At 33.3% G+C, this 27,085-nt stretch overlaps 1 protein-coding gene across 3 annotated transcripts in view; it reads right to left on the reverse strand.

Moving 5' to 3' along the window:
• MRPL13 (mitochondrial ribosomal protein L13) overlaps positions 1–27,085 on the reverse strand; it is a 49,988-nt gene that overhangs the window by 15,526 nt on the left and 7,377 nt on the right. For all 3 annotated transcript variants that reach the window (XM_011973003.1, XM_011973005.1, XM_011973004.1), the window contains exons 3-6: positions 21,113–21,206; positions 14,390–14,450; positions 8,480–8,566; positions 2,901–3,022 (exon numbers count right to left, since the gene is read on the reverse strand). In XM_011973003.1, coding sequence (XP_011828393.1) covers positions 2,901–3,022; positions 8,480–8,566; positions 14,390–14,450; positions 21,113–21,206 — 364 coding nt within the window. The remainder of the gene's footprint in view (positions 1–2,900; positions 3,023–8,479; positions 8,567–14,389; positions 14,451–21,112; positions 21,207–27,085) is intronic.

The following is a 27,085-nucleotide window of genomic DNA, read 5'->3' on the forward strand; positions in this document are numbered from 1 at the left end:
TCGGCAGGTCTTGCTCTGTTGTCCAGGCTGGAGCGCAGTGGCATGATCATGGCTCACTGCAGCTGCAACCTCCTGGGCTCAAGGGATCCTCCTGCCTCAAGCCTCCCAAGTAGCTGCGACTACAGGTGTGTGTCAACACACCTGGCTAATTTTTTTGTTTTTTGTTTTTGTAGAGACAGGGTCTTGCCATCTTGCCTAGGCTGGTCTTGAACTCCTGGACTCAAGAGGTCCTTCTGCCTTGGCCTCCCAAAGTGCTAGGATTATAGGCTGAGAGTTTTTCTCATCATTGCAGAAAGTTCTACTCAAGAGCCTTGAAGTAAATGATCATCTATTTCTTAGACAAACTTGACTATTTTTTTTCCTGGTCACATGCTTTTCACATAATAAAGACTAACTGTACTTGATGTCACCTCAAATGTGCAGGGAGAAAGAACTATAGAATGATTTATATTAAATCACTAGTATACCTATACTATCTGTACGTTTCAGTAAACGTATACTTATTTTATTACTTTGACAATACAAGTTAATATATGTATGTGACTATTTATGAGGAAAAATCACAACTTTAATAAAGCATAAAGGAAAACTTGGTGTCTAATGCATATTCCTGCCTCAGGGAAATCTGGAATGAAGACAGAGGGCAGGAAAATCCATTCCCAGAGTAGTAACTAAAAATGCATCAAGTGGCTCTAAGTTTCTCTAAAAGTCTCCTTAAAAATAGCTATAGAAAAGCCCTTTCTAATTCTATTAATAAAATGAAGGCACTCAGGCACCTTCTAATTTGTTTCAAAAGACAGCAGAAATCATTCAGCAAAATGAGAATTTTGGTCAGTACTCTGACTGTAATAACACTAAATATAATTTGTGAATTGTTATATTACTGTGGTGCCAGTTTAACTGATTTAGAATACACTTTAGAATATTCATGAAATATGACTTCAAGTGTATAATATGTATTTGCACATCCATGATTTAACAGGATCTTTGTTATTTCTAATTTAAAAAAAAAGAGTACCACACCCCTCTTGGTCAGGAATATAAATTCATTTATGATGGTGTTTCTGTAAGAAAATCATATATATATTTACATAACTTGTTATAGGAAGGTAACCTGTCAAAACTTCAAGGACAACTTAAAATGTTTTTAGTATATAACTTACCAAAGCTGAATATTTTCAAACTATATCAACTTAAGTACATTTACAATAAAATTCTACACTAGCAAGCATGTTAAAATGGTATAGAATTTGCAATAGCAAAAAAATTCTCCTATTAAAAACTTAGCACTTCAAGTGTGCTAAGTTGCTCACTTATTCCTTCCAGCAATTCTCAGAAGTATGGACTGGCTCTAATTTACAACTGAAGAAACTGAGTTGAGATGAAGAAACTAAGGCTCAAAATGACAGATGATTTACTTAAGGTTATAGAGTCAGCTGCTATAGAGGCAAGATTTGAACCTTTGTTTGGATTTTTCTAAAACTTCGTTAAGGTATTCATGACAATTTCACAATTAATTTTTAGGGAAAGAGCTCATGTCTTCATTCTTTCAAAAACACTCACTGAGTACCCATTATGTGCCAAGTACTATTTCTAAATGTTTCTAAGTATTTCTATGATGTAAATGCTGAACCAGACAATGTCCCTGCCCCCTTGAAGCTGACATGCCAATGCAAGAAGGGGCATTCCAGCAGAGTAAGGAGCATGACACAGCAGCTAGTCACTCAGGCTTGAATCCCTAAACTACCATTTACAACTATGTGATATTAGTCAAGTTACTTTATCTCTCTGTGCCCACATTTTCTCATTTAAAAAATAAGAATAAAAATTGTACTGACTCACTAGATCGCTCTGAGGATTAGTAGATTAATACATATAAAGCACACAATAAATGCTTTATTAGTGCTTGCTATTTTTATTATTGCCGTGAGTGTAGGGAGACAAATAATAAACACACGTTTATAAATAAAAGTACTGTAGACAGTGATAAATGCTGTGAAAAAAATGAAAAGTGGTCTTTGCTTCATATTTTCTAGAGATTCTTTCCTGAAGTCACTTACAAAAGCTGATAAAAAAAATCTGTCTTAATTAATTTGTTCAAAAAATACTGGCTGAGTGTCTACTTAATTTGTCTAGCACCATGCTCAGTGCTAAATAAGACAAACATGTAGCTCCCTCATGAAGTCTAGCAAGAAAGACAGACAGTAAACAGATAATCACACAAATATATAATTAAATTAGAGTAAATCAGCAAATGGAAGTGTACGACGAGAAACCATAATGAGAGCCTAACCAGGTTCAAAGATTACAGGAAGGACTGCCTGAGAAAGTTACACTTAAATGCTTCATCATCTGGAAAGCCCTGGCAAAAAAGCCTAGAAACAACTAGATGGGAGTAAGAATGTTACATCTTAGCAGCTTTATGGCCTTAGGTAGAGGAAACCGTACAGAGGAGAGCAAAAAGTGTTTTTTTTTTTTGTTTTTCTTTTTGAACCAAGACAGCAAGTATCCAAAATTAATGACTTTTCATTAGATAACAGTTTTAGCTTATGAAACAATGTGGAAATCTGAGAATCCTTACATTTCAGATTAATAACAATTCATGTATCATTCCTAAAGACTACCATCAGTCCAAGGAAGGTCAACCCAAACAAAATATTTGATAATTATAGGAACCTATGAACATCCTTGCACTTACCTAGCAAGGTCTTAATGCTTAAAAATTTTTGGTTCTAATATCTACATCTAGAGTTTATTTGTAGGTAGTAGATGCTGAGTTCCCAAGGGAGCAGAAAAATGAGTTCACTTTTCCCGTCCTCAAGGATCTTATTTAATCATATGGTTGAGGAAACAGAGGATATCAAAAGAGAAAAAAAGACAAGAAGAAGGGAAACACTTACGGAGTCCACACTCTTGGGAAGGCATCTATTTCTTCTTGTGTGTACTCATCTAGACGTTTAGGTATTTTTCGTGGTTGAGGAAGCTCCTCCACCAAATTCTTAAGAATATCTTCTGGAATATCCTACATTAAAAAAAATAGACTTCATTTTCTTAAAATATCTTTCTTAGCAATAAATTACTAATACTTAGTGTTAAAAAAAGCAAAAGAATGTTCACAGAATAAGGAAAACATAAAATCTTTAAAATAAAAACCTTACAAAAATTCCCCAAAAGTACATTAGATTAATACGAGTAATCCCATTACAATAAGACACCTATTTTTTAAAATGTACTGTTTATTTCCCTCTTTTCAACTGCAAAAAGACACTGCCATGGCTCATTCTCATGCTTTCTCTTCTGACGCGTCTAAGTAATGGGTCTACTGGGTCTAGTGCCACTACCTTTCAATCAGTGCTCCAACTGTGGCCAGAAAAAAATTTGAAAATGAAAATCTTTGAGTCATTTATTAATCTAAGAAACATTTATTGAACTTCTAAGAACCAAACATTGGGCTAGGTGCTGGCCATATAAAGGAAAATAAAAAGATCACGCCTTCTTAAGGCTTATAATTTTTAAAAAGTCAACTCTCAGCTTGAAATTTTTCAGGATAAAGTTTTAACTCCTTTGCTAAACTTGCTTAGCTAGACAGTGTCCTTACCACTAGTCCTTTTACCACTAGATCTTTTCAACGTCACTTCTCCACACACACATCCACGGTTTCTGACTAATCAACCTCCTCACCTTTCATGTGTTGCTCTAGACTCAAATCGTGATATCTTTATTAATTGTATTCCCCTGACCAGGACCACTTTCCCCCTATTATGTATCCAACGTTCAGAAAAACGAAGAGAAGAGTTGGAAGATTGACCTGCCAACAGTAGACAGAATGAACTGCAGTGGAGAAAAGCTGGAGACAAGAACAATTAAGTGGCTGTTTCGGTAATCAAAGTAAGATTTTTTTAAAGTTTGAATTTAGATACTTAAAAGCACACTAAAGTGTAAAGCACATATCTAAGACGTTTTAAAAGAAGCAAGCATTGGAATTAGACAGACTAAGGAGGAATAAAAAAATGAAGAGTGTGGGTAACCAAAAGAATGAACATTTATATTGTACTCATGACACAGAAATAAGGCAGCTGGGAGAATGCACTATATTGTGAGATTGGATGATAAATTAATTTTGGGAACTCTATTTAAATAATGATATCAATATGGAGGTGTCTTATAGGCATTCTTATAAGGGGAGTAGATATAATTCCCTCTTCTCTTTATAGTATGCACACAGGAATTTTCGATAAAAGGATTATCACACTGTAAATTACAGCTCTCTGCAGAGAGCACTATTACAAGTGGGAATCCAATATCTGGCCAAGGACATGGCATCAAATAAGGCATCGTTTTGACCAATTCTTAAGACATGTTGTCTTAAGACATATTGTCTTAAGAATCAGGATAAAATTTTATAATAATTTTAGGATCACAGAGCTCTACTGTCCTGTAAGCTTGTCCTAAAACCCAATATAGCAAAATATTTATAATATTTTAAGCGATTTAAATGAATTTTAAAAATTGTGGTTTGGATAGGCTGGGTCACTATCAACATATACAAAACACAATAGATACTACTGATAATGTGCTTCTTCACTGAAAAGCATTTAACAATATTTAACATCCTTTCCCCTATTGTTATCACTTCCTCAGTGTATTCAAATCTGCACAATAATTACAGAGTCAGGGCAAGCAGAGGATGCCTGGACATAGAAAAGATTGTTGGTGACACTTATTTTTTACTTATTGAAGGAGCCTACCTGTCAGATATTTCCAAAGATGTATAAATATTTCATACTTCTTTGGAAAGCCAGTATAAAATTCCCTAGATCAGCTGTAAAGACAATTTCAAAAAGCTGCTAAGTGCTCACTCAGCATAGAGCACGTGGAACATAGTGGGTTCCTAGCAAATGTTTGCTGCATGGAATAGAATTTTGAATAGAATGAGCCAAATTTATTTACTATTAGAGGATTTTGCTGAATGGTTAAAATCAATGCAAAATGAAGAATCAAAGTTTTTGATTAGGCATTACACATGAAACCAGGAAGAGGGAGAAGTATCTCCTTTAATGTGTATAGAGAGAAGGTAACCCATGAATGCTAACTGAAGGTGTTTATGGGGATTGAAGAGTTCTCTTCACAGAGAGGTGGTTAACCTAAGGGGAAATGAGGAAAAGAACAAGTGCAACAAACAGAAACAGGGGTCAAGTGATCACTTTTTTTGCAACTTTTTACTTTAGAAAAATTTAAATTTACAGAAAAGTTGTGACAATATAATGAACATTAATCTAATCTTTACCTAAGTTCCCCAACTGTTAACAGGACATGTTTGCTTTCTCTTTTGGTCTGTCTATACACAAACGCTTTTTGGATGAACCATTTTAGAGTAATTTGCAAATATTTCAAACTAAATATTTCAGTATGTATCTCCTAAAGATAGTCTCCTATACAACCACATTAAATTTAATGTTCAGGAAAATTAACATCAACGAAATACTTTTTATCTAATATACGTACATATTCAAATTTCCCAAATAGGTCTCACATTGTCAAATGTAACTTTTCCCAATTCAGGATCAGGTCAAGAATCACATGCTGCATTTAGTTACTATATTATGTTGTTTACTCTGTAGTCTAATCTCCTTTAATCGTAAGTTTCCTTGCCTTTTCTTTAATATTTTCAAGAGTCCAGGCCAGTTATGTTGCAGAATTTCCTTTTATTTGGATTTATACTATTGTTTTTCCATGATTACATTCAGGTTAAGCATTACTGACAAGAGGCTATGTAGTTTATGTTGAGTGTTCAGTGCTTCACAGCAGGAGGCACCTGATGTCAGTTTCTCCCACAGTGACCAAAGATTTGATCTCTTGGTTATGGTGGTGTCCACCAGACTTTATTAATGTAAAAGCAATGGGAAGATTCCCATCACAAATAATTGAAAAGATTCCCTTTACAAATAATGAATACTCCGTAGTGTGTTACTTGGAAACTAAAACTATGCTGCTCCACAATAACCTTTTACCCAGTGGCCACAGAATATGCTGGTGATGGTGGCTTTTCTAGTTCAGTATTCCTTCTACATTTTTTCTATGATATTCTTCTATAGAGGGCTTTTCTATCCTCAGAAAGAAGGGACATTATAATAAATTAAAAATAATTTTTGGATGGTCATTGTAGCCATATAGATTTTTGTTTTCTTATTCAAGGTAATCCCTTATTATTACCATGTGTTGAGGCTCACACAGTTCCGTATTTGGTCAGTGGGAAAGTGGGCACCACCTAAAGCTGGCTCCATGTTCTCTTGATATTGCTCCATGAGTTTTTGAGTACTGCCTTATTTTCTGTTACTTTTTATTATGTCACTATTATAAATCATGCAGAAATACGAGTCTTGTGCATGTGTATACCCCATAATAATTTAGTTCGTTCTTTGCTCCAGATCGTGAATCAATCAGTTCTCCAAGAACTAAGTTCCTTTTGGTAGGGAATAGCATGTGGAAAACAAGATTTGGGAACTAATTGTGCTCACCTCTACTGGTGCTGTCATTTTATTTTTCTAATATATAAAATTTTAACATGATTAACATAAAAAATAAATTTAAAAGACAGTCTCTGAAAAAAATCTCATTCTTTCCCTATTCCTTTGTACCCATAGTCTAGTAGTTGCCAACTTTCTCTTCTGGTGCTTCTTTACGCAAAAAGTAGTGCACATAAAGATATGTTTGTGTGTATGTAAACACACATATGTATATACGCATACAAATGTAGTATGCCATCTACATTCTTTTTTACCTTGTTTTCACTTAACAATATATCCTGGAAAGCACAACTACCAAGTCACAAAAATATGTGTCATTCTTTTTTTAAAAAATTGCACAATACTCGACAATTTACTTCCTATGAATAAGCATTAGTTTTTTTATTGTATGATTATCAGTACAGTGAAAATAATCATGTGCATGTGTATCTTCAAGGTGTATTTTTATAAATGAGATTGCTGGATCAAGGATCAATCTCCTGATGTATGTATTTTCGTTAAATGTTACCTAATTAATTCCCAGGATTCCAGATGAGATGCAACATGTTGTGCTACCACCAACAATGTATGAGTGTGCCTGTTTCCCCCATGGGCTTGATAAAATGTACTGTCAAGCTTCTGAATACTTATCAATTCGTTTTTGGGAACTAGGTTCATTTATATTCTGAAATGAAGTAATTTCCTATTTAACTGAACTACCATGAATACTTAAAATATCTACACTCAAACTTACTTTGTAAATGAAATATTATTTTTGTGTCTTTTAGAAATTATGGTTTCTAAAGAAAGTGACAATACAATCAGAAATAGGAATTCTTAAATTCTTGCAATTTCATCATGAAGTGATCCTTGGATGATGATACTGCTCCCATACATGCTACCTTAGAGGTAAAGTGAATAGTGGGAAATTATTCTACTTGTTCATTTATAGCAAAGACAATAAATTAATCATTTTGATAAATATGAGCAACTTATTATTAATAACTATTCATGTATTGTTTAAGCTAACAATAAGAGCACATGCATAGCTTGAACAATCATTGTAACTTGATATTCTGGAATAAATTTTTATATTATTCCTTCAGGAGGAAAAAGAAGGACAATTATAACCATGGTAATGACAGCAATTAGCACTTATCATGCCAGGCTCTTTTCTAAGCAATCTACAAGTGTATTTTATTTAATCCTTACAACAATCTTGTAAAATAGATACCATTATTATGTCAACTTCACAGAGCAGAAAACAGAGGTAAGTAATGAGCCCATGTCCATGCAGTCAGTAAATAATGGGGCACAGATTCAAAGATTTGATACTGCACTCAATTATTTTATTATAGAAGCTTTAGTATTTCATTGCATTATATTAAGGAGAAAAGTTAAGTACTTAAAACAATATAATACTGATAAATAAAAATGTTTATACTTTTTCCAAGTAATTTTTAGCTGACTCAACTATGAGTATGAACAAGGATTCTAAAGTTAAATCATGCAAACTAATAGCAACCAAAGTTAAGCTATTAATCCATGATTCACAGAAGTTTTGCTACTGGTCACATAAAAAGTAAACTAAATTAAAACTTTTTCACAGTGAATGAAATTATCAACAAGTACCTCAGTTTAACAGGGGTTCAGATCATAGCTCCTTGTTCAAAAGCAAGCAGTTTAACAGGGGTTCTGACCATAGCTCCTTGTTCAAAAGCAAGCAGTGATTAAAATTGTTTAAAAAAATTTAGACACTTTTAATTTTTAGTCCAATGATGGTTCATTTTACATTTTAAAATATTAATAAAAGTAATTATCACTTTTTATACATACATATTCACTTAAAAATACAAAAATACTTCAGAAGTTGACATAATATTTTTGAAAATAAGTGTTGGCATTTATTTAAAAAGAAAAACATTTAATTGAAAATTTTGGAAAAGCCTTATTACCAATGACCACTGACTTACCTCATCTGGAAAAAGATGCAACCTTTCCATCATTGTTCTTCTGTGAAGGTTTTTAGGCAGCATGCCATAAATAGCTAGTTTTACAATCTGAAAAATAGATACACATAGGACACAATAAGAAAATTGTGACTTGCGATTGTAAGAAAGTAAACATAATTAGAGATGATGATGAAAATGAGGTGTTTACATCATTCTCAGCAAACTGTCGCAAGAACAGAAAACCAAACACTGCATGTTCTCACTCATAGGTGGGAACTGAACAATGAGATCACTTGGACACAGGAAGGGGAACATTACACACCGGGGCCTATTGTGGGGAAGGGGGGGAGGGAGGTATAGCATTAGGAGATATACCTAATGTAAATGACGAGTTAATGGGTGCAGCACACCAACATGGCACATATATATATATATACACACACACATATATATATATAAAACAAATCTGCACGTTGTGCACATGTAACCTAGAACATAAAGTATAATAATAATAATAATAAAAAGAAAGAAAATGAGGGGTTTAGATTCAACACGAATACAGGAAAGAAACAGACCTAAGTGGATATGTGGAAGCAACAGAAAAGAAACTTTTATTACTTTGTACATTACTATTTTCTTTTGGCTCCATTTATTGTTTATTTAGAAAAAGAAAAAAAGATTAAAAATAACCTGTATATGTGCCAATTTTAGATAGAATAATTGATTTTTATCATCTGCACTCAGTTTTCAATATAATTTGATGTGTGTTACAGCTAAACCCACTAAAACAGTATATGTTAGAACAGGGTTACTTTGTAAGAGGCCTTCCTATTACTTTTATTCTCTCATCAAATCAGACTGCAAAGTCTTGTTACATGCAAAAGCTAATGGGATACCATATGCATTTTCCATCTATTTTCTATTTTCTGTTGGCGTTAAAACTTTATGTTTTTGAGAGGTCATTTAAGTATATATAAATATACATGTAAACATATTTATATAAACATATATATATTTATGTTGTTAAAATTAAAAGCAATTAAAAATTTAGTTCCTTAGTCACAAAAGCCACACATTTCAAGTGGTCAGTTGACATGTGGCTAGTGGCTACCACATTTGACAGTGCAGACACAGAACATTTCCATTACAGCAAAAATTTCTACCAGACAGCACTGATTTAGTTATTAGCGTTTAAATTTTTCAATGTTTTAAAAGTTGTAAATTGAAACTGACAATGTTAAGACTATCTTTTCTGGATAAGCAAGTAATTATATCCTCTGAATATCATCGTAAAGGCAATTTTATTGTATTAGTAGTGTTACATGGCATTTGATTCTCCTATTTCTAAAAAATTTAGTTGTATTTATTTGAATTACTAAGTTGGCATTTTAAAAATTTGCCCTATTAGAAAATGCAAACTCCACACTCAAATTTTAAAAAGTTAGAAAATGTGAAAAGATTATAAGCTAACAGGGAGGAAAAACGACATACAAATGTACGTAAACAAAGAAATACACGTGAAACAACACATACATGCAAAAAAGTAATTCTAGCTGTATAGACATTAAGTAAAAGTTTTAAGAAATTCAGAAAGTAAAAAAGAACAAGATAAAGTTAGTAAAGAAACATTGAAGACCTTCCTCATATAATCTATATCCCAGGGCATGTGCCATTTGTGTCACAGAAGTAACTTATTATTTATAGGAAGGGGGAAAATCAAATAGAGGAACCATGTTAGAAGAAAATATAAGGACATAGAGCCTCTTAAAGTTGCTAAAACATATGACAGAGAGAAAAAGAACATAAGAAAAGGGCTAAATTGATATATTTATTTGAAATTAGAATAATCTACACCATTATGAAAAATTTTAAATATTCAACAAACTATTTTTTTTTTTTTTTTTTTTTTTGAGACGGAGTCTTGCTCTGTGCCCCAGGCTGGAGTGCAGTGGCGCGATCTCGGCTCACTGCAAGCTCCGCCCACCCGGGTTCACGCCATTCTCCTGCCTCAGCCTCCCGAGTAGCTGGGACTACAGGCGCCCACCACCTCGCCCGGCTAATTTTCTTGTATTTTTAGTAGAGACGGGGTTTCACCGTGTTAGCCAGGATGGTCTCGATCTCCTGACCTCGTGATCCGCCCGTCTCGGCCTCCCAAAGTGCTGGGATTACAGGCTTGAGCCACCGCGCCCGGCCAACAAACTATTACCTATTTAACTATTAAATATTATCATATTTCACAAATTTCAATTCCGTACTAATAATCAGAAAGCTGCATTGTGAAACAAATTCTCTGATAGGCCACACACAGTAAGAACTGATAAGCAAATTATGTCTACTGGCAGAGGCCTACTATTCCAGAAAACACTTAGCATTTGAATTAAAAGTAAATAATAAATCTCTTCCTTGACAAGACATTCTTCTTCAAAACATAGTAAAAATTAAGACTTAAAAAATTAAAATCCTTTAATGAGGTAATAATCCAAATGGATTTAACTCTGAAATATTTCCTAAGCCTTCCTCAAACATTTTACAATCCATTTCAATTATTACTCATAAACAATAATTTGAAACAATTTCTACAAATGTTACCTAATACTAAATTAACATGAACGTTATACTATACTGCCTCCTAGTGTACAGTTAAGATAAAACAGAAACTTTCATTTTAACATTTCAAATATTTATAAAGTATTAAAAATATAATTTATTGTAACAGCTGTGATATATATTATCAGGAGCCCTTATAACTTTTAATACTATTAGATAGAAAGCATATTGATATTCAAAGTATAATACTTTGACCTGTAAGGCTTAAAAACACACTAGTTAAAAAAAAAATTAAGTATTTCCTAAGAAGCAAACTGTGAGCATACTTCTATAAAACAGATATAAACAATACTAAATAAATAGTAAATCATGAAACTTCTAAATGGTATGTCAGGCCTTATTATAATAAAATATCCTTCCCTCCAACCTTACCAAGAAAATTTTAGGCAGTACTATACCAAACAAATGGTTGTATCTTGACAATAGATATTTATTTTTATTATTTAAGGGAAACAAAAAAATGATATTTTTAGGTCTAACATTTTGCTAATTTATTAATGTATTGCAGTAAAAAGACAAAATAGTCTCTAATAGGAAAAAAATGCTATCTAACCTATGAGTAAAGTTGAAAGGTTAGTTCTATCAATAGTTAAAGGAAAAATAAATCTTAAAACAACAGGAGACTTTGCCTTTAGCAATACTGGTGACTAATGTATGAATTAGAACCTTTCCCAGTATAATACACAAAGTAATAAACCTTAGTGAAGTTAATTAATATTGTTTATAAAAAAATCTTTTAAAGTATGAAAACTGACCTCACAAGGCTTTGAGGCCCCAAATTCATCCTCTCTTGTGGGGATGAAGATCCTGTAAGTCTAAAGTTTAGCTCAAAAAATCTCAGGTTGTTACAGCCCCATGTAGCTGCCATAAGCTAAGTGAATCCTTTTTGAGGAAAGCCATTTTTAACACAGGTCTTAAAGAATTCCCAGAGATGACGTTTCAAGGTACATGAGCCTACCAAGTAAGTATACTGAGCAGATATTACAAATTGTGGACCTACAAGGCCACAAATATGAGAATCAGATATAAATGCTAAGAATTATGTTTAATATGCATAAAGAAATATAAGAGTGGACTAAAACACGATAAAGAAACAGAAGACTATTGAAACTGATCAAGAAATTTGAAAAAGAACCAAATAATAAAACTTCAAGAAACGGAAAAAAGGTAATTGCAATTAGGACCTCAGAAAAAGGTTAATCAGATTAGACACAGGTGAAAAGATACAGAACTGGAACACAGATCTGAAGAAATTACTGAGAATGCCCCACAGAGACAGTGAGACATGAAGTATGAAAGAGAGGTACTGAATCATGTACAATAAAATGCAACTGTTTCCTCTTATTATAACCAGATTTCCAAAGGGAAGAAACAGAGAATAAAGAGACCCAATATTAGAAGATTTAAGAGCTAACACATTTCCAGAACCGAAGACACCAGTCCTCAAATGAAATAAATAAGACTGTAGTAGGAAGATATGAAAACCAAAGACAATGAAAAGGTCTTAAAGGTATCCAGAAAAAAAAGACAAGAGTACATATAAAGAAATAATTAAATCGACATCTGATTTATAAAAGCAACAATACAAGCTAAATTCCAATTGAATAATAGCTTCAAAAAGCTGAGAGAAAAAATAATGGAATAATGGTTATCTTAGAATTCCATTTATAGCAAAACTATCTTTCAAGAATGAAAGCAAAAATAAAGAAAACAGTTTCAGACAAAAAAGGTGAGTTCAGTATTAAGAGAATGTGGCTAGAAGAATGCCAGTAACAGGTACTTCAAGGAAAAGGAAACTGATACTAGAAGGCAGGCTGAGTTACAAGAAGAGATTGTAATAAAAGAAAATTTAAAAAAATCAGTAACAGAATAAAACAATAACAAGAATGTTCAATTGGAAGAGTTTTTTAAAATCCTGAACAAAGAAAGCATGTAGATTGGGAGGGAGAGTGGTAGTTAAAAATCTTCTAAGGGCTTTCATTGATTTGGAAGGAAGGTAAAAATACTGATGATCCTTAGATCTATAATAAATCAATTCAACCAATCCAAAAGAAGGCAAGAAAGAAGAGAAAATCTAGCTACATGATGTTTACAATAAAAACATCTATAACAGAATAACTCAGTAAAGTTTAAACAATGAAATATATGAGGCAAACACTAATCAAAAGTCAGCTAATGGAGCTATCTTAATATCAGAACAAACAGACGCATTATTGGAGATGAAGAGGATCAGTACATATTGACCCTGATCAATTGTTTAGAAAGATTACAATTCCAATCTTAAATTCATCTAACACTAAACCTTCAAAATATATAAGGCAAAAATTGACAGGAAAAAAACATAAGAAAAATAAATAAAACATAAACAAGCAGAGTGCCTACAGTCCTAGTTGTTTGGGAGGCCAAAATAGGAAGATTGCTTGAGCTCAGGAATTTGAGTCCAGCCTGGGCAACATAGCAAGACCCTCTCTTTAAAAACATAAACTAAAAATAGAATAAAGTCTGAGTGTGGTGGCTCTTGCCTTTAATTCTAGCACTTGGGAGGCCGAGGTGGGAGGATGGCTTGAGCCCATGAGTTTGAGACAAGCTTGGGCAACATACGAAAACCTGGTCTCCACAAAAAATAAAAAGTTTTAGCAGGGTGTGGTGGTGCGTACCTGTAGTCCCAGCTACTTGAGAGGCTGAGGTGGGAAGATCCCTTGAGCCCAGGAGTTTGAGGCTGCAGTGAGCTATCATTGTGCCACTGTGCTCTAGCCTGGGTGACAGAGTGAGACCCTGCCTCCAGAAAAATAAATAAATAAAGGAATAATAAAATAAAATGAAAGTAGTTATGTTTTTAAGAACTTTACTATTTTTTCCAGAATAAAATGGACAGATCTGTAAGAAGAAATTAATAAATCTACAATTGGGATGTTAATAAATAAAAATAAACTCAGATAATATTCGAGTTAACAACAAAAGTCAGAATATAAGAACACACTTAGCATGTTTGAAAATATATGTACACACATGCATACATATATCTCTCTCCTTTCCAAGGCATTTCAGCAAACTCATCATATACTAGGTGATTATGCAGGTATCAAAATTTAAAAAGAAAAACATCAGAATTCTTCGACTAAATGCAAAACGTAATACATAGCAATTAGAAAATACATAGAGTTGAATAATAAAAATAATACTTATCAAAACTTGTGTGATACAGCTAAAGTGAAGAATTTATACCCTTGAATGCTGACTATATTAAAAGAGAAGGGAGACTGACAAAACAGTGTCTGAATTGGTCTTTCCAAAGATGATTAATAAAAAATACAAGGAACTTACTGCCACTGGATCCCTCAGGTGAAGCTGAGCAGCTGTTACTTGTCTAAATCCACCTGGGTAGCTGTTAAAAGGAGCAAAGACATTAAAACTGGGCATAGGCTGATACCGTATTCTTAAACTGATTATTCTTTTATAAGAAAACTATTTTAATAAATTGTTTCTGGAAACTATGCTATTCATTAGCGTTTTCAAAATTAAGTAGTAATCTACGCTCTTTGAAATGCTATTCTCTTTAAATGGTCAACTACCATTACATCATAAAAAGTTCTACTTCTTGGGAAAATTTATTGGCATAAGTATATTTCTGTATGAATTGTAACTTATTAATTCACTCACTCATTACGGGGCAGTTTATTACTACTTGATTTAACATAGAAATAGAAACAAGCCAGAATATTTCATATTCCTTACCAAATTAGATAAACTGTATAAACTACGGGTTAGGTCTGGGGAAAATGTTGGTAGTCCACTTGGTTCTGAAGTCAAGTTCATACTTTAGACAGCCAGTAATCATGTTTCCTCTTAGCAGTTTGTAAAGGTCTCTAAGTGCTACATATTGGCTCTAAGTAATATAATATTTCATTGTGCTCAGATCAATTATTCTTTATAAAATGAAAAACGTGGCAATTACAAAATATACATTGAATAGTATTGAAGGCAGCTTAGCTTCCAGATACCCCAGATGCAGGGATGGAATCTAGGTTTTGTCAGTGACCCCCAGTGTAATATCAGGCACCTCATTTTACCTCTCTGCTTATAATTTTACTCATATGAATAAATATTATCTACCTCACAAGATTTCTGGGTCAAATGAAGAAATATTTCTGAAAGGGACTGGGAAATTTAAAACAAAAACAATACATATATAGATGTAAGGTTCTATTATCCTAAATAGATAAATAAAGTCCAAATGATTTTAAGAAAGGGGGAAGAAATTGGAAAGTCAGTGTGGAATCTGCAAAAAACCTCAAGATTACCTAAATGTGATTCTTTCCATATGTTCCCTTCAATAAAATTTGAAAATATTTTAAAGGTGATTTAAGAAAACACGTTTTAGGAATGAAACTTATCAAAGTTAGAAGTTTGCTGAGAAAGATAGTTTTAAAATTGATATTCTCTTTTTTCATGGAATCTCAGTTTTAGAAAAAGAAATGCCTGTCTAGACTTCTATTCCTGCATTCTTTCTCTCCATGGAAAAAAATGTTTTGCAACTTCTATGCTAAAAGATGATCTTTCTAGTTTGAAAACTGAGATGGCAAATTCTAAAACATACCATTTACAATATATTTGAGAAGTCTGGACTTTATTCTGAAGTATTTGGAAAGCTAATGTAAAATTTTGAGTGGAGGATGACTTGAGTAATGCAACACTCAATCGATTTTTACTAGTAAGAAAATAACTACACTCCTTCCTCCAGTATGGGATGGAGTAACAGAACATTTGTTTTAAATGCTAGCCAAGGGCTCTTCATTGAAATTAATTCAGTAAACACTGAATGTGTATCATGCTGGGACTGGGGACACAGATAAATATGACAAAATCCTGTTCTATTTAAAATTGAAAAATTCTATTGATACAACTAGTAGTAAGTTGTATCTCTAACTCATGCCAATGTATTTTAGACGACTAAAGACTTAGATGTGAAAGTTCAAGGTGCACGCACACCCAATTCAACCCAACTCCTAAAAAATTCGAAGTAAATGTTTACGAAAATCTGAACAAGAAAGAATTTCTGAGACTGACAACAGAAGAAATTACAAAGGAAAAGGCATCCAATAATAAAAAATTAAATAACTATACAGTAAATAACATAAAAATTTTGTTAAAAGTAAAAAATAAAATAGTGGATTAATAATCTTAATAGATAAAATGTTCATAGAAAGTGATAAAGTAACACTGAAACTTCATTATTATGCAAATGTAAATATTCAGCTGCATATCAAAAGACAACAGCCTTATTTTTAAAGATAATACTGTGTCTGCACAGATTTGGGATAACAAACATTTGTATGCTCTTCTATGGCTTAGTAAACTCATGATTGAAAATACCTATCAAAAGACCTATAAATGACCATTCCTTTGATCTTGAAATACATTTCACTTCCAGAGATTTTAAATAATCCTACATATATGAAAAAAATCATTGGACAAAGACATCACAGGATACAAAATCAATGTGCAAAAATCACTAGCAAAAAACCACTAACATTCCTAGACACTAACAAGAGTCAAGCGCAGAGTCAAATCAGGAATGTATTCCTGTTCACAGCTGCCACAAAAAGAATAAAATACTTAGGAATACAGCTAATTAGGGAGGTGAAAGATTTCTACAAGGAGAACTACAAACTACTGTCCAAAGAAACCGGAGATGAAGGCTGGGTACAGTGGCTCATGCCTGTAATCCCAGTACTGTGGGAGGCTGAGGTGTGAGAACTGCTTGAGCCCACAAGTTCAAGAAATGCCTAGACAACACAGTGAGCCCCCATCTCAAGAGAAAAAACTTCTTTAAAGTTAATAATAAAAAGAAATCAGAGATGACAGAAACAAATGGAAAAACATTCTATGCTCATGGATAGGAAGAATCAATATTGTTAAAATGGCCATACTGCCCAAAGTTTATAGATTCAATGCTATTCCTATTAAATTACCACTGAGATTCTTCACAGAACTAGAAAACAAATTTCAAAATTCATATGAAACCAAAGAAGAGCCCGAATAGCCAAGGCAATCCTAAACAAAAAGAACAAAGCTGGAGGCATCATGCTACCCAGCTTCAAACTATACTACAGGGCTGTAGTAACCAAAACAGCATGGTACTGGTTAAAAAAAAAAAAAAAAAGATACATAGACCAGTGGATCAAAACAGATAATCCAGAAATAAGACCACACACCTACTACTATTTGATCTTCGACAAACCTGGCCAAGAAAGCAATGGAGAAAGGATTCCCTGTTCAATAAATGGTGCTGGGAGAACTGGCTAGCCATATGCGGAAGATTGAAATTGTACCCCTTCCTTATACCACATACAAAAATAACTCAGGATGGATTCCAGACTTAAATGTAAAACCCAAAACTATAAAAACCCTGGAAGACAACCTAGGCAATACCATTAAGAACAAAGGCATGGGCAAAGGTTTCATGACAAAGATGCAAACTGCAATTGCAACAAAAGCATAAATCGACAGACGGGATGTAATTAAACTAAAGAGCTTCTGCACAACAAAAGAAACAGAATAAACAGACACCTACAGAATGAGAGAAAATTTTTGCAAACTATGCATCTGATAAAGGTCTAGTATCCAGCATCGTAAGGAACTTAAATTTACAAGAAGAAATAACAAACCCCATTAAGAAGTGGGCAAAGGACAGGAACATACACTTTTCAAAAGAAGACATACATGTGGCCAACAATCGTGGAAAAAAAGCTCAAAATCATTGATCATTAGAGAAACGCAAATCAAAACCACAAAGAGATGCCATCTCACACCAGTGAGAATGGCTATTATTAAAAAGTCAAAAAATAACAGATGCTGGCAAGGCTGTAGAGAAAAAGGAATGCTTTTACGTTGTTGGTGGGAGTTTTACACTATTGGTGGGAGTGTTCAACCACTGTGGAAAACAGTGTGGCAATTCCTCAAAGTCCTAAAGACAGAAATACCATTTGACCCAGCAATCCCATTACTAGGTACACACCCTAAGGAATATAAATTGTTCTGTTATGAAGACACATCCACATGTGTGTTCACTGCAGCACTATTCATTATAGTAAAGACATGGAATTAACCTACATGCCCATCAAAGGTAGACTGGATAAAGAAAATGTAGTACATATATACCATGAAATACTACATAGCCATTAAAAAAAGAACAAGATCATGTCCTTTGCAGCAACATGGATGCAGCTGGAGGCCATTATTCTAAGCAAACTAACACAAGAACAAAAAACCAAATACTGCATATTCTCACTTATAAGTGGGTGCTCAATGATGAGAATACAATAACACATAGAGGGGAACAACACACACTGGGGCCTACTGGAAGGTGGATGCTGGGAGTAGAGAGAGGAAAATAACTAATGGGTACTAGGCTTAATACCTGGGTGATGAAATAACCTGTACAACAAATCCCCATGACACAAGTTTACCTATGTAACAAACTTCACATGTAACTGAACTTAAAAGTTAAAAAAAAAAAACAAAAAAAACCCCAAGAATTGAAAAAAAAAGATGTTTATCAGCCCTGTATAAAAGCCAAAATTTTCATTTCAAAAAACAGAACAATGATCAAGTATCATAAATCATTTTGTGCACTACTACTTAGTAACCAAAAATAATACTTACAAAAAGGTTCTTTGAGAATTTTCTATTAAGTGAAAAAGGATATAAACTTGTATATACAGTTATCCCTCTCCATCTGTTGAGGACTAGTTCCAGGACCTCCTGAGGATACCAAACTCCAGGGATGTTCATATCCCTGATATAAAATGGTGTAGTAATTGCATATAACCTACACATATCCTCTTGTATACTTTATATCATCTCTAGATTACTTATAATACCCAATATAATGTAAATGCTATGTAAATAGCTGTTATGCTGTATTGTTTAGGGAATAATGACAAGAAAAATGTTTGTACATGTTCAGTATTGATGCAATTAAAAAAAAAATTACAGGCCGGGTGCAGTGGCTCACGCCTGTAATCACAGCACTTTGGGAGGCCAAGGCAGGCGGATCACCTGAGGTCAGGAGTTCGAGACCAGTCTAGCCAACATGGAGAAACCCTGTCCCTACTAAAAATACAAAAATTAGCTGGGCATGGTGGTGCACACCTGTAGTCCCAGTTACTCAGGAGGCTGAGGCAGCAGAATTGCTTGAACCTGGGAGGTGGAGGTTGCAGTGAGCCAAGATCGTACCACTGCACCCCAGCCTGGGTGACAGAGCAAGACTCCATCTCAAGAAACAAAACAAAACAAAAATTTTACATTTCCACAATGTGGAATCCATAGATATGGAGGGCTGATTGTATATTAAAATGTTAACTCATGGGATCAGGAGTGAATTTTACTTGCCTCTTTAAACTTCTCTATATTTTCTAAAATTAGTATATCCTAAAAATTTTACAACTAGCAAGCTAAATTTTGAATATGTAATTGTAATATAGTGTTATGAGCATAATAAAGTAGTATGTCCAAAGTGTAAGTGAACAGTCAACAGAAACAAAAAGCAATCAACTCTTTGAGTGATGAGGAAATAGAAAAGGTATCCCAGAAAATGTGACATCTGAGCCAATTTTTAATGGCTAAATAGGAGAAGTCCTCACTGTCAGGGAACAACACGTGCAAAGGCAGAAAGGAATGAAATAGCAATATGTTGTCTAAGAAGAACTACGAAACAGCAGTGGGAACTGGTTTCCAATGACTTGTAAAGGAGTTTGAATTTTCATCTATCAGTGAGAAAGCACTACTGACAGGGACACTACCAGCTGACGTACACATTATGGTAGCTGTTCACTACTGGCTATGCTGTTATTTTCCTTCATTTGCAGTAATACTACATATTATTGCTATAGCAATTTCCATAGTATTTTGTGTCAATACTTCTCTTTATGCTTTTATCACATTATGTTATTCTGACTTTTAATATTTCTTTCCCAATTACCTCTCAATTTTGTAGAACTTGGTTTATACACAGAGATTTGCCAATAGCTGACATTACTAAAGATGGATGTAAATTCAGTTTTGTTAACTTATATAAAGATTTCATGAATGTATTTTAAGGGGAGGAATGGGCAAAGGCTGGCTCAAAGAAGCAAAACAGTTGTTCCAAATATTTAAGATGCACTTGGGGCAAGAGATGAAAAGAAACGAATGGGAACATCAAAGGCGAAGATGCATTTGGAAATAAAATAGTGATTTTGATCAAGAATAAAAAATCAACATTTCTAACCAACCATAACTTGGGTAATAGTATAGAAAGTATACTTAATTAAATGTGCACATGACCTGAAGCTGTCGATTAATATATGAGATGATAAAATCAGGACCTTAAAAGGCTGGAGATAAAATTTAACATGGAGTAAACTTAAGGTCTTGCAATTGAATTGAATTACAACTAAAGCACACAGGAAGGAGGAGACATGATTCAACAGGAGTATACCTGAAAAACACTTAGGAGTTTTAGCTGACAGTAAACTCAAACACAGAAATACTATGACCTTGAAGAAAAGTTCTACTGCAACAGAAGATTGCCTAACTGAAAAATGGAGGAGAGTCACTCTGTATTTGGAAACCAACAGAACACACCCAGGTGAGTATATTTACTTAAAAGCGATACTGACAAACAAGATTTTATCTAGAGAAGAGTGACCATTCCTTAAACATCTTGTTAACTTTCAGGTGTTTGGGATGGTTCTGAAAACAGCAGTAAGATAAATTATAGGAAGCAGAAATACAGAAGTAAAAGAGTGACTAAAACATGAGATTAATCTTGTTCACAGGTTATATGAAACACTTTTAGGATAAACAAATACTATCAGGTAATAACTACATTTGGTATAGTTGTGTGGTTTTTAAAAATTGAGTAAATTATATACATGGCATGAGTAAAATTAGTAATGAATGCCGATTCTTAAAAATACCTTTTTTCTTTTAAGAAAGAAGAACTGTATTCTTAAAGTAATATATTTTAACTACCTGCTTTCCCTGACAATAGCATTATCTTACCCAGTATGCGAAGAGTATACTTTTTGTTCCCATTTGTTTCCAGAAAATGCAATGTGTCTTGTGTTCATTATAACAACATGATCCCCACAGTCACCTAGATTTTAAAAAGAAACAAGATTTTGTATGAAAAATACAAACCTTAAGAAAAAGTGTCCTTGGTTATTTATAAAGCCTAAGTTCAAACAACGTATTAAAAAAATAAAAAGCAAGTCACAGTGCAACATCAAAAATCCTTGAATAGACTTCTGTTACTTTTTAATATAACATCTAAGTATAGAAAGAGTTGGCTGGCCATTTGGAAAATCTCAACACTGCAAAGTAAAAGAAATTTAATAAGGGTGCCAATAACAACAATACACCTTTTAAAGGCAAATTACTGTTATTACTCTTCCAATTAATAATTACACTTCAGTAAAAATGTTTGTATTAAGTGCCTTTAAATGTCTGATACAAAATTTCCCTGAAAAATAGTGAAGAAAATGAAAACAATATGTATATAGACATAAAAAAGCACATTTCACCTATAGGTAAATTGAAAACAAACATAAAACATTACAATTGATTATCATTTTTTGCAAATTTAGAGAGCAGACTGCTATGATCTTATTAACTACCATGGAAAGGTTTTTTTCCAACTATGTATATAGTAAATTTAAACTGCTACTCTCAACTATGACTACACAAACATATTTGACAGGACAGATGACCTGAAAATCAAAATATGTGTATCTGCACTCATTTTCTATCCCTAAGTTTGGCTGTTCATCTGAAAACAAACTAAAAAGTTAACATGTACATTTTCAAATGACTTACTATATATGACAAAATCAAGTAATCAGAAACATTTATAAAACACCTATTCTACTAATAGAAAAAAACAAACCTAAAGATCTTCTAAAGCTTAAGAAAAAAAAACACTAAAAATAACAAACACAGGTATAATATATATGAAAACTAAAGATTTTAAGATTCTATGCAGAGCTCTAAATTTGAATGGCAGAATTTTCAGAGACGTTCATAGTCTATATAGGAGAAGAATAAAGAAAAGAAAATAAAGCAAGTGGGTTTTCATCACTAGAGTGAAAGGAAATTCAGAGGTATGAATGAAAGACCTGGGAAGCTTGCTGTTAATAGATGGAAAAGAATAGTCTGACAATATTTAATTAAATGATTGAAGTTCCGAAAAGTGACACCCTGTTGGCTATTGAGGCAGTTGGGCAAATGCAGCAGAAGAGTAAATAAAGAAGGTGAGAAGATAACCAGACAGCCTCAAAAAACGATGAAATTACTTTAGCTCACATCCAGACATTTACAGCAGAAGATTAAGTGATTTGCAAAGGCTCACACACTAAGTTACCTAATACCCAGTATAGGCTCTTTCCATAACATCTATTTGGAGGAAAAAATTGAATCTTTAAACTTTCCACTAAAACTGAATTTACTTTTAAATTGTTAAGTTTTAAATACAGGTAAAGCATCTTGAGCCACTCAAAAAATATTTATAGAGAGCAAAAAAATCTTTCATGGGGCATTAGACAGATTGCCACAAAGCAACTGAAAATCATATTCTTTCAGTTCTAAGGTATCACATCTAATCTAGGAAAAATTGTTCTTCCTCAATAATATATGCCAAATCTCTAGTAAATTCATTCTAAGAAGCAATGAATTCATTGCTTCTAGTAAATTCATTACTAACGCTAAACAAAAACTAACCAGCAATTAAATACACGCTTTTAACTGTATTTCATTAACACTAAAGTCAGTATTAATGTAAGACTGTAACCCTGGATATAGCACAATTGTTTCTGTCTAAATTTCTATTAAGTTAAATAGTTTCATTTTATAATTTTTAACTTAAAGCTGCACATTTAATATATATGTACCAAATGTAAATAAATCATAGCTCTAGTGCTTGATCAAGAGATGTTCTGAAGAGAAATTAAGTTGAAAAATAGTATAATAGTAAACAATTTTTAGAAATAGGAATTGTGAGTTTATTTATAAAAATTCTAATCTTAAACTTCTAACTTTATCTGACTCCTCAGTATAACACTAGGTGCTAAATTAAATGGCCAAATACATTCAAACTAACTCAAACAAAGTAAAAACTCAACAGCTTCATGTCACAAAACCTAAAGTCTCAGGTAGGTTACACCATCAGGGGCACCTCTTAGTCCTATACCGCCTCAATGTTTTGGCCCATCTTCTCCCTTAAGCCAGAATTAAGTCATAATTTTTCCTCAAAATTGCCTGGGAGGAAAGGAAGTAATATTTATTCAATATCTTCTACTTTCAAAGCACTGAGCTAGGCATTTTATAGTCACTTTTAACACTCAAAGTCTCACAACTATCGTGTTAGGTAAAGCTAATGTACTCCCTCTGCCTGCCACTTTTACTATTTAATAATGTTTAATGAGAAAACAGAGTCCGAGGTTAAACAACTCAGCTAAAATGATATGTCTAATAAGTGGTAAAGTTAAGCTTCAAATACAACTCTAGTAAAACTTCAAAGGCAGATCTTACATGTCTACTACAACCAGATGGCAAAAAGTGGTAGTTATAATGCCATAAGGAGGCAATGATATCATTCACTAATCAATTACGTATTCTTTTCTGCTAAATTCTAAGATCTCAGAAGTCCTTCTCAGCAAACCACTGACAGGTTACAGTTATTTGCCATCTTTGTACTTCCCCATGTACCAACTCCTTGGTTAGGGATTCAAGGAGACCTAGAGTATAGGATAACTTTTTGTAGCCTTATTTACCAGTTTTTCCAACACTACTGTCTGTGCCAAGTAAGCCATGCTATTTAGGTTGGTGCAAAAGTAATTGCAGTTTTTGCAACTGAAATAACGAACTCTACTTTGTTCTAGCATTTGTATAATTTTTTTGGTCCTAGATCCCTGCTGCAGACTCTTTAATTATAGATCCCTCATATAGAGTTGCCAGACACAGTAAGTGTTTACGAAAATCCCTAGTGTTCGTTTTTAACCGTGTTTGAAATATTCAGATTCCATGCAAGGGCAGATTCAGATAGAGACACCAATTTGCTTGCTGGGAGTCTCCAGCTCTTTTAAAATTTACTTTATAACCCTTTTCCATTGATGAGCAAATCCACTTGCTATGTATTATATACTTACTAATGCCATGTATCATTCTCGATGCTGGGGATATAGCAATGAATGTAACTGAAAAACTTTTTATTTTTTTAAACTTTTATTTTAGGCTCAGGGGTAAATGTACAGGTGTGTTATAAAGGTAAATTGCATGTCATGGGGGTTGAATATACAGATTATTTTGTCACCGAGGCAATAAGCAGAGTACCCAATAGGTAGTTTTTTGATCCTCACCCTCCTCCCACTCTCTACCCTCAAGTAGTCGTCTATTGTTCCCTTTGTGCCCATGAGTACCCAATGTTTAACTCCCACTTATAAGTGAGAACATGCAGTATTTGGTTTTCTGTTCCTGTGTTAGTTTACTTAGGACAATGGCCTCCAGCTCCATCCATGTTGCTGCAAAGGACATGATCTCATTTTTTAATGACTCTACAGTGTTCTATGGTATATATGTACCACACTTTCTTTATCCAGTCTACCACTGATGGGCACTTACGTTGATGCCATATCTTTGCTATTATGAACAGTGCTAAAATGAACTGTACATGCTTTAAGTTCTTTCAGAAATCACCTAATTGCTTTCTAGAATGACTGAACTAATTTGCACTCCCACCAGCAGTGTATAAGCATGGCCTTTTCTCCTTGGCTTTGCCAACGTCTATTATTTTTTGACCTTTTAGTGATAGCCATTCTCACTGGTGTGAGATGGTATCTCATAGTGGTTTTGACTTACATTTCTCTAATCATTAGCGATACGGGCATTTTTTCATTTGCTTGTTGACTATGTATGTCTTCTTTTGAAAAGTGTCTCTTTATGTATGTCCTTTGCTCATTTTTTAATAGGGTGGTTTTTTGGTTGTAAATTTAAGTTCCTTACAGAGAAATTATTATTAATAAATCTTATGCTCTAGTGGAAAAGCCAGATAATAAACAAACAAATAAATGAATATGCAATATGCCAGGAGCTGATGAACATGGGAAGATAAAGAGTAATAGGGTAGAGGGATTATTAATTGGTACAGGTTTTTCATGAACTTAATTTTCATTTCTCTGGGATAATGTCCAAGAGAAATGAAACTGCTGTGCTATATAGTAAGCTCATGTTTAGTTTTAGAAGAAACTGCCATATTCCTTTCCAGAGTTGCTGTACCATGTTACATTTCTACCAGCAATGCATCAGTAATCCAGTTTCTATGCATCCTCATCAGCACTTGTCACTATTTTTTATATTAGCTATTTTGATAGTTGTGTAGTATTATCTCGCTGTGGTTTTAATTTGCATTTCCCTAATGGCTACTTATATTGAACATCTTTTCATGTACTTATCTGCCATCTGTTCATGTATTCTGCCCATAGTCTAATTAGATTGTTTGATTTTACTGTTGAGTTTTGAAAGTTCTTTATATATTTTAGATATGACTTTTGTTGATGATGTAGTTTGCAAATATTTTCTTCCAGTCTGTAGCTTGTTTTTTTCCTCTTTATAGGGTTGAATCCTTCCTTATAAGCTGTTTGCTTTAGCATAGTGGTTTTTAAAGTACAGGTGATTCAGTCTTAGGCTTCTAAAAGGTGACTCAAGGCACAAGGATCTAGGTTCTTCTTCCTTCAACTAGGACAGTACTGCTTTTATTTATTGGGTTTCCTTGAAGATTTAGTTTGAGAAATGTTTGAAAAATAGCTATTCTGAATTAGTGATAAACAACAAAGTTTGGCTTTGGCCTTTATGTTTGTTTCTAAGTTTGGAAGGACAAATGTCCCAATGGCTACTTCAGTGTTATTTTTGGCATCCCTGAACTTGTGCACAGCCAAGGTGATGAATGATCATATAGGTTACCATAAAATCTGCTGACTGTATAGATACTGTAACACGAACAAGGCATACTGTTTAATTTATTGACAATATCGATATAGTCACTTCCAAAGGAGATACGTATTCTAGATATAACCTGAAGCAAAAATCTACTTCAGTGCTCTGTAGGATGATATTCTAGGAGTGAGGTGAAGTATAAATGTACAATTTAGATTGCAAAATTAAAATGCTATGATATTAACATTTGAATTACATTTATACATTTAACTGAATAGTAAAAGAAAAATATGTTAGCTAAGCAACTTTAAGAAGAGCATCATAAACTTACAAGGCAGAATACTACAGATTAGATTTAGATCATAAATCTGATCTCTGCTGAATTGTTTGGTATGTTAGCATTCCTAACATTAATCTTTATAAACTGAGTGCAACTTTTATTTCATTCAATGCAGAACAGAAATATTTTAACATAATCTAATTTTAGCAAAGCTAAAGAAAGGTTTTCCTCTGCTTCTTTTAAATACTCCTATAGTCCTCCTCAATGAATTAATCAGTTGGCAGAGAAAGGAGTGGAATCCTCATAAAGAATAAGTCATACTCCACTAATCACCACACATAACCTTTCTTTTCATTTATCAGAAACATGTTCGAAAAGTTCCCAAGTCCCAAATTCAAGAGGGCAGCTCTAATTAGAAAGAGGGATTCCTTTACTAGCTCCACATCCTTTCTACCTTAACCCACATTTTCCATAAAAAATAACCTTATAATGAAAAGTCAATTTCCACAACACTTCACAAACATCCATTTCACAAATAAGGTAGTTTAAATATTGTATACATTATGTTCAGATACATTATTTGTTAATTTTTACAATCATTCCTAGAACAATGATCATCATTTGTAATATTATTAACTGTAGGTCAATTTTCAAAAAAATATATTTATAGTGATTATGAGCCCATAATATCTGCTCAATAAATGTTTATTAAACCACTAAATGTTAGAATGAACTCTTAAAACACAACATATTTATAAATTGAAAATTGC

The sequence above is a fragment of the Mandrillus leucophaeus genome, unplaced genomic scaffold (assembly GCF_000951045.1).
Source record: "Mandrillus leucophaeus isolate KB7577 unplaced genomic scaffold, Mleu.le_1.0 Scaffold133, whole genome shotgun sequence".
Lineage (NCBI taxonomy): Eukaryota > Metazoa > Chordata > Mammalia > Primates > Cercopithecidae > Mandrillus > Mandrillus leucophaeus.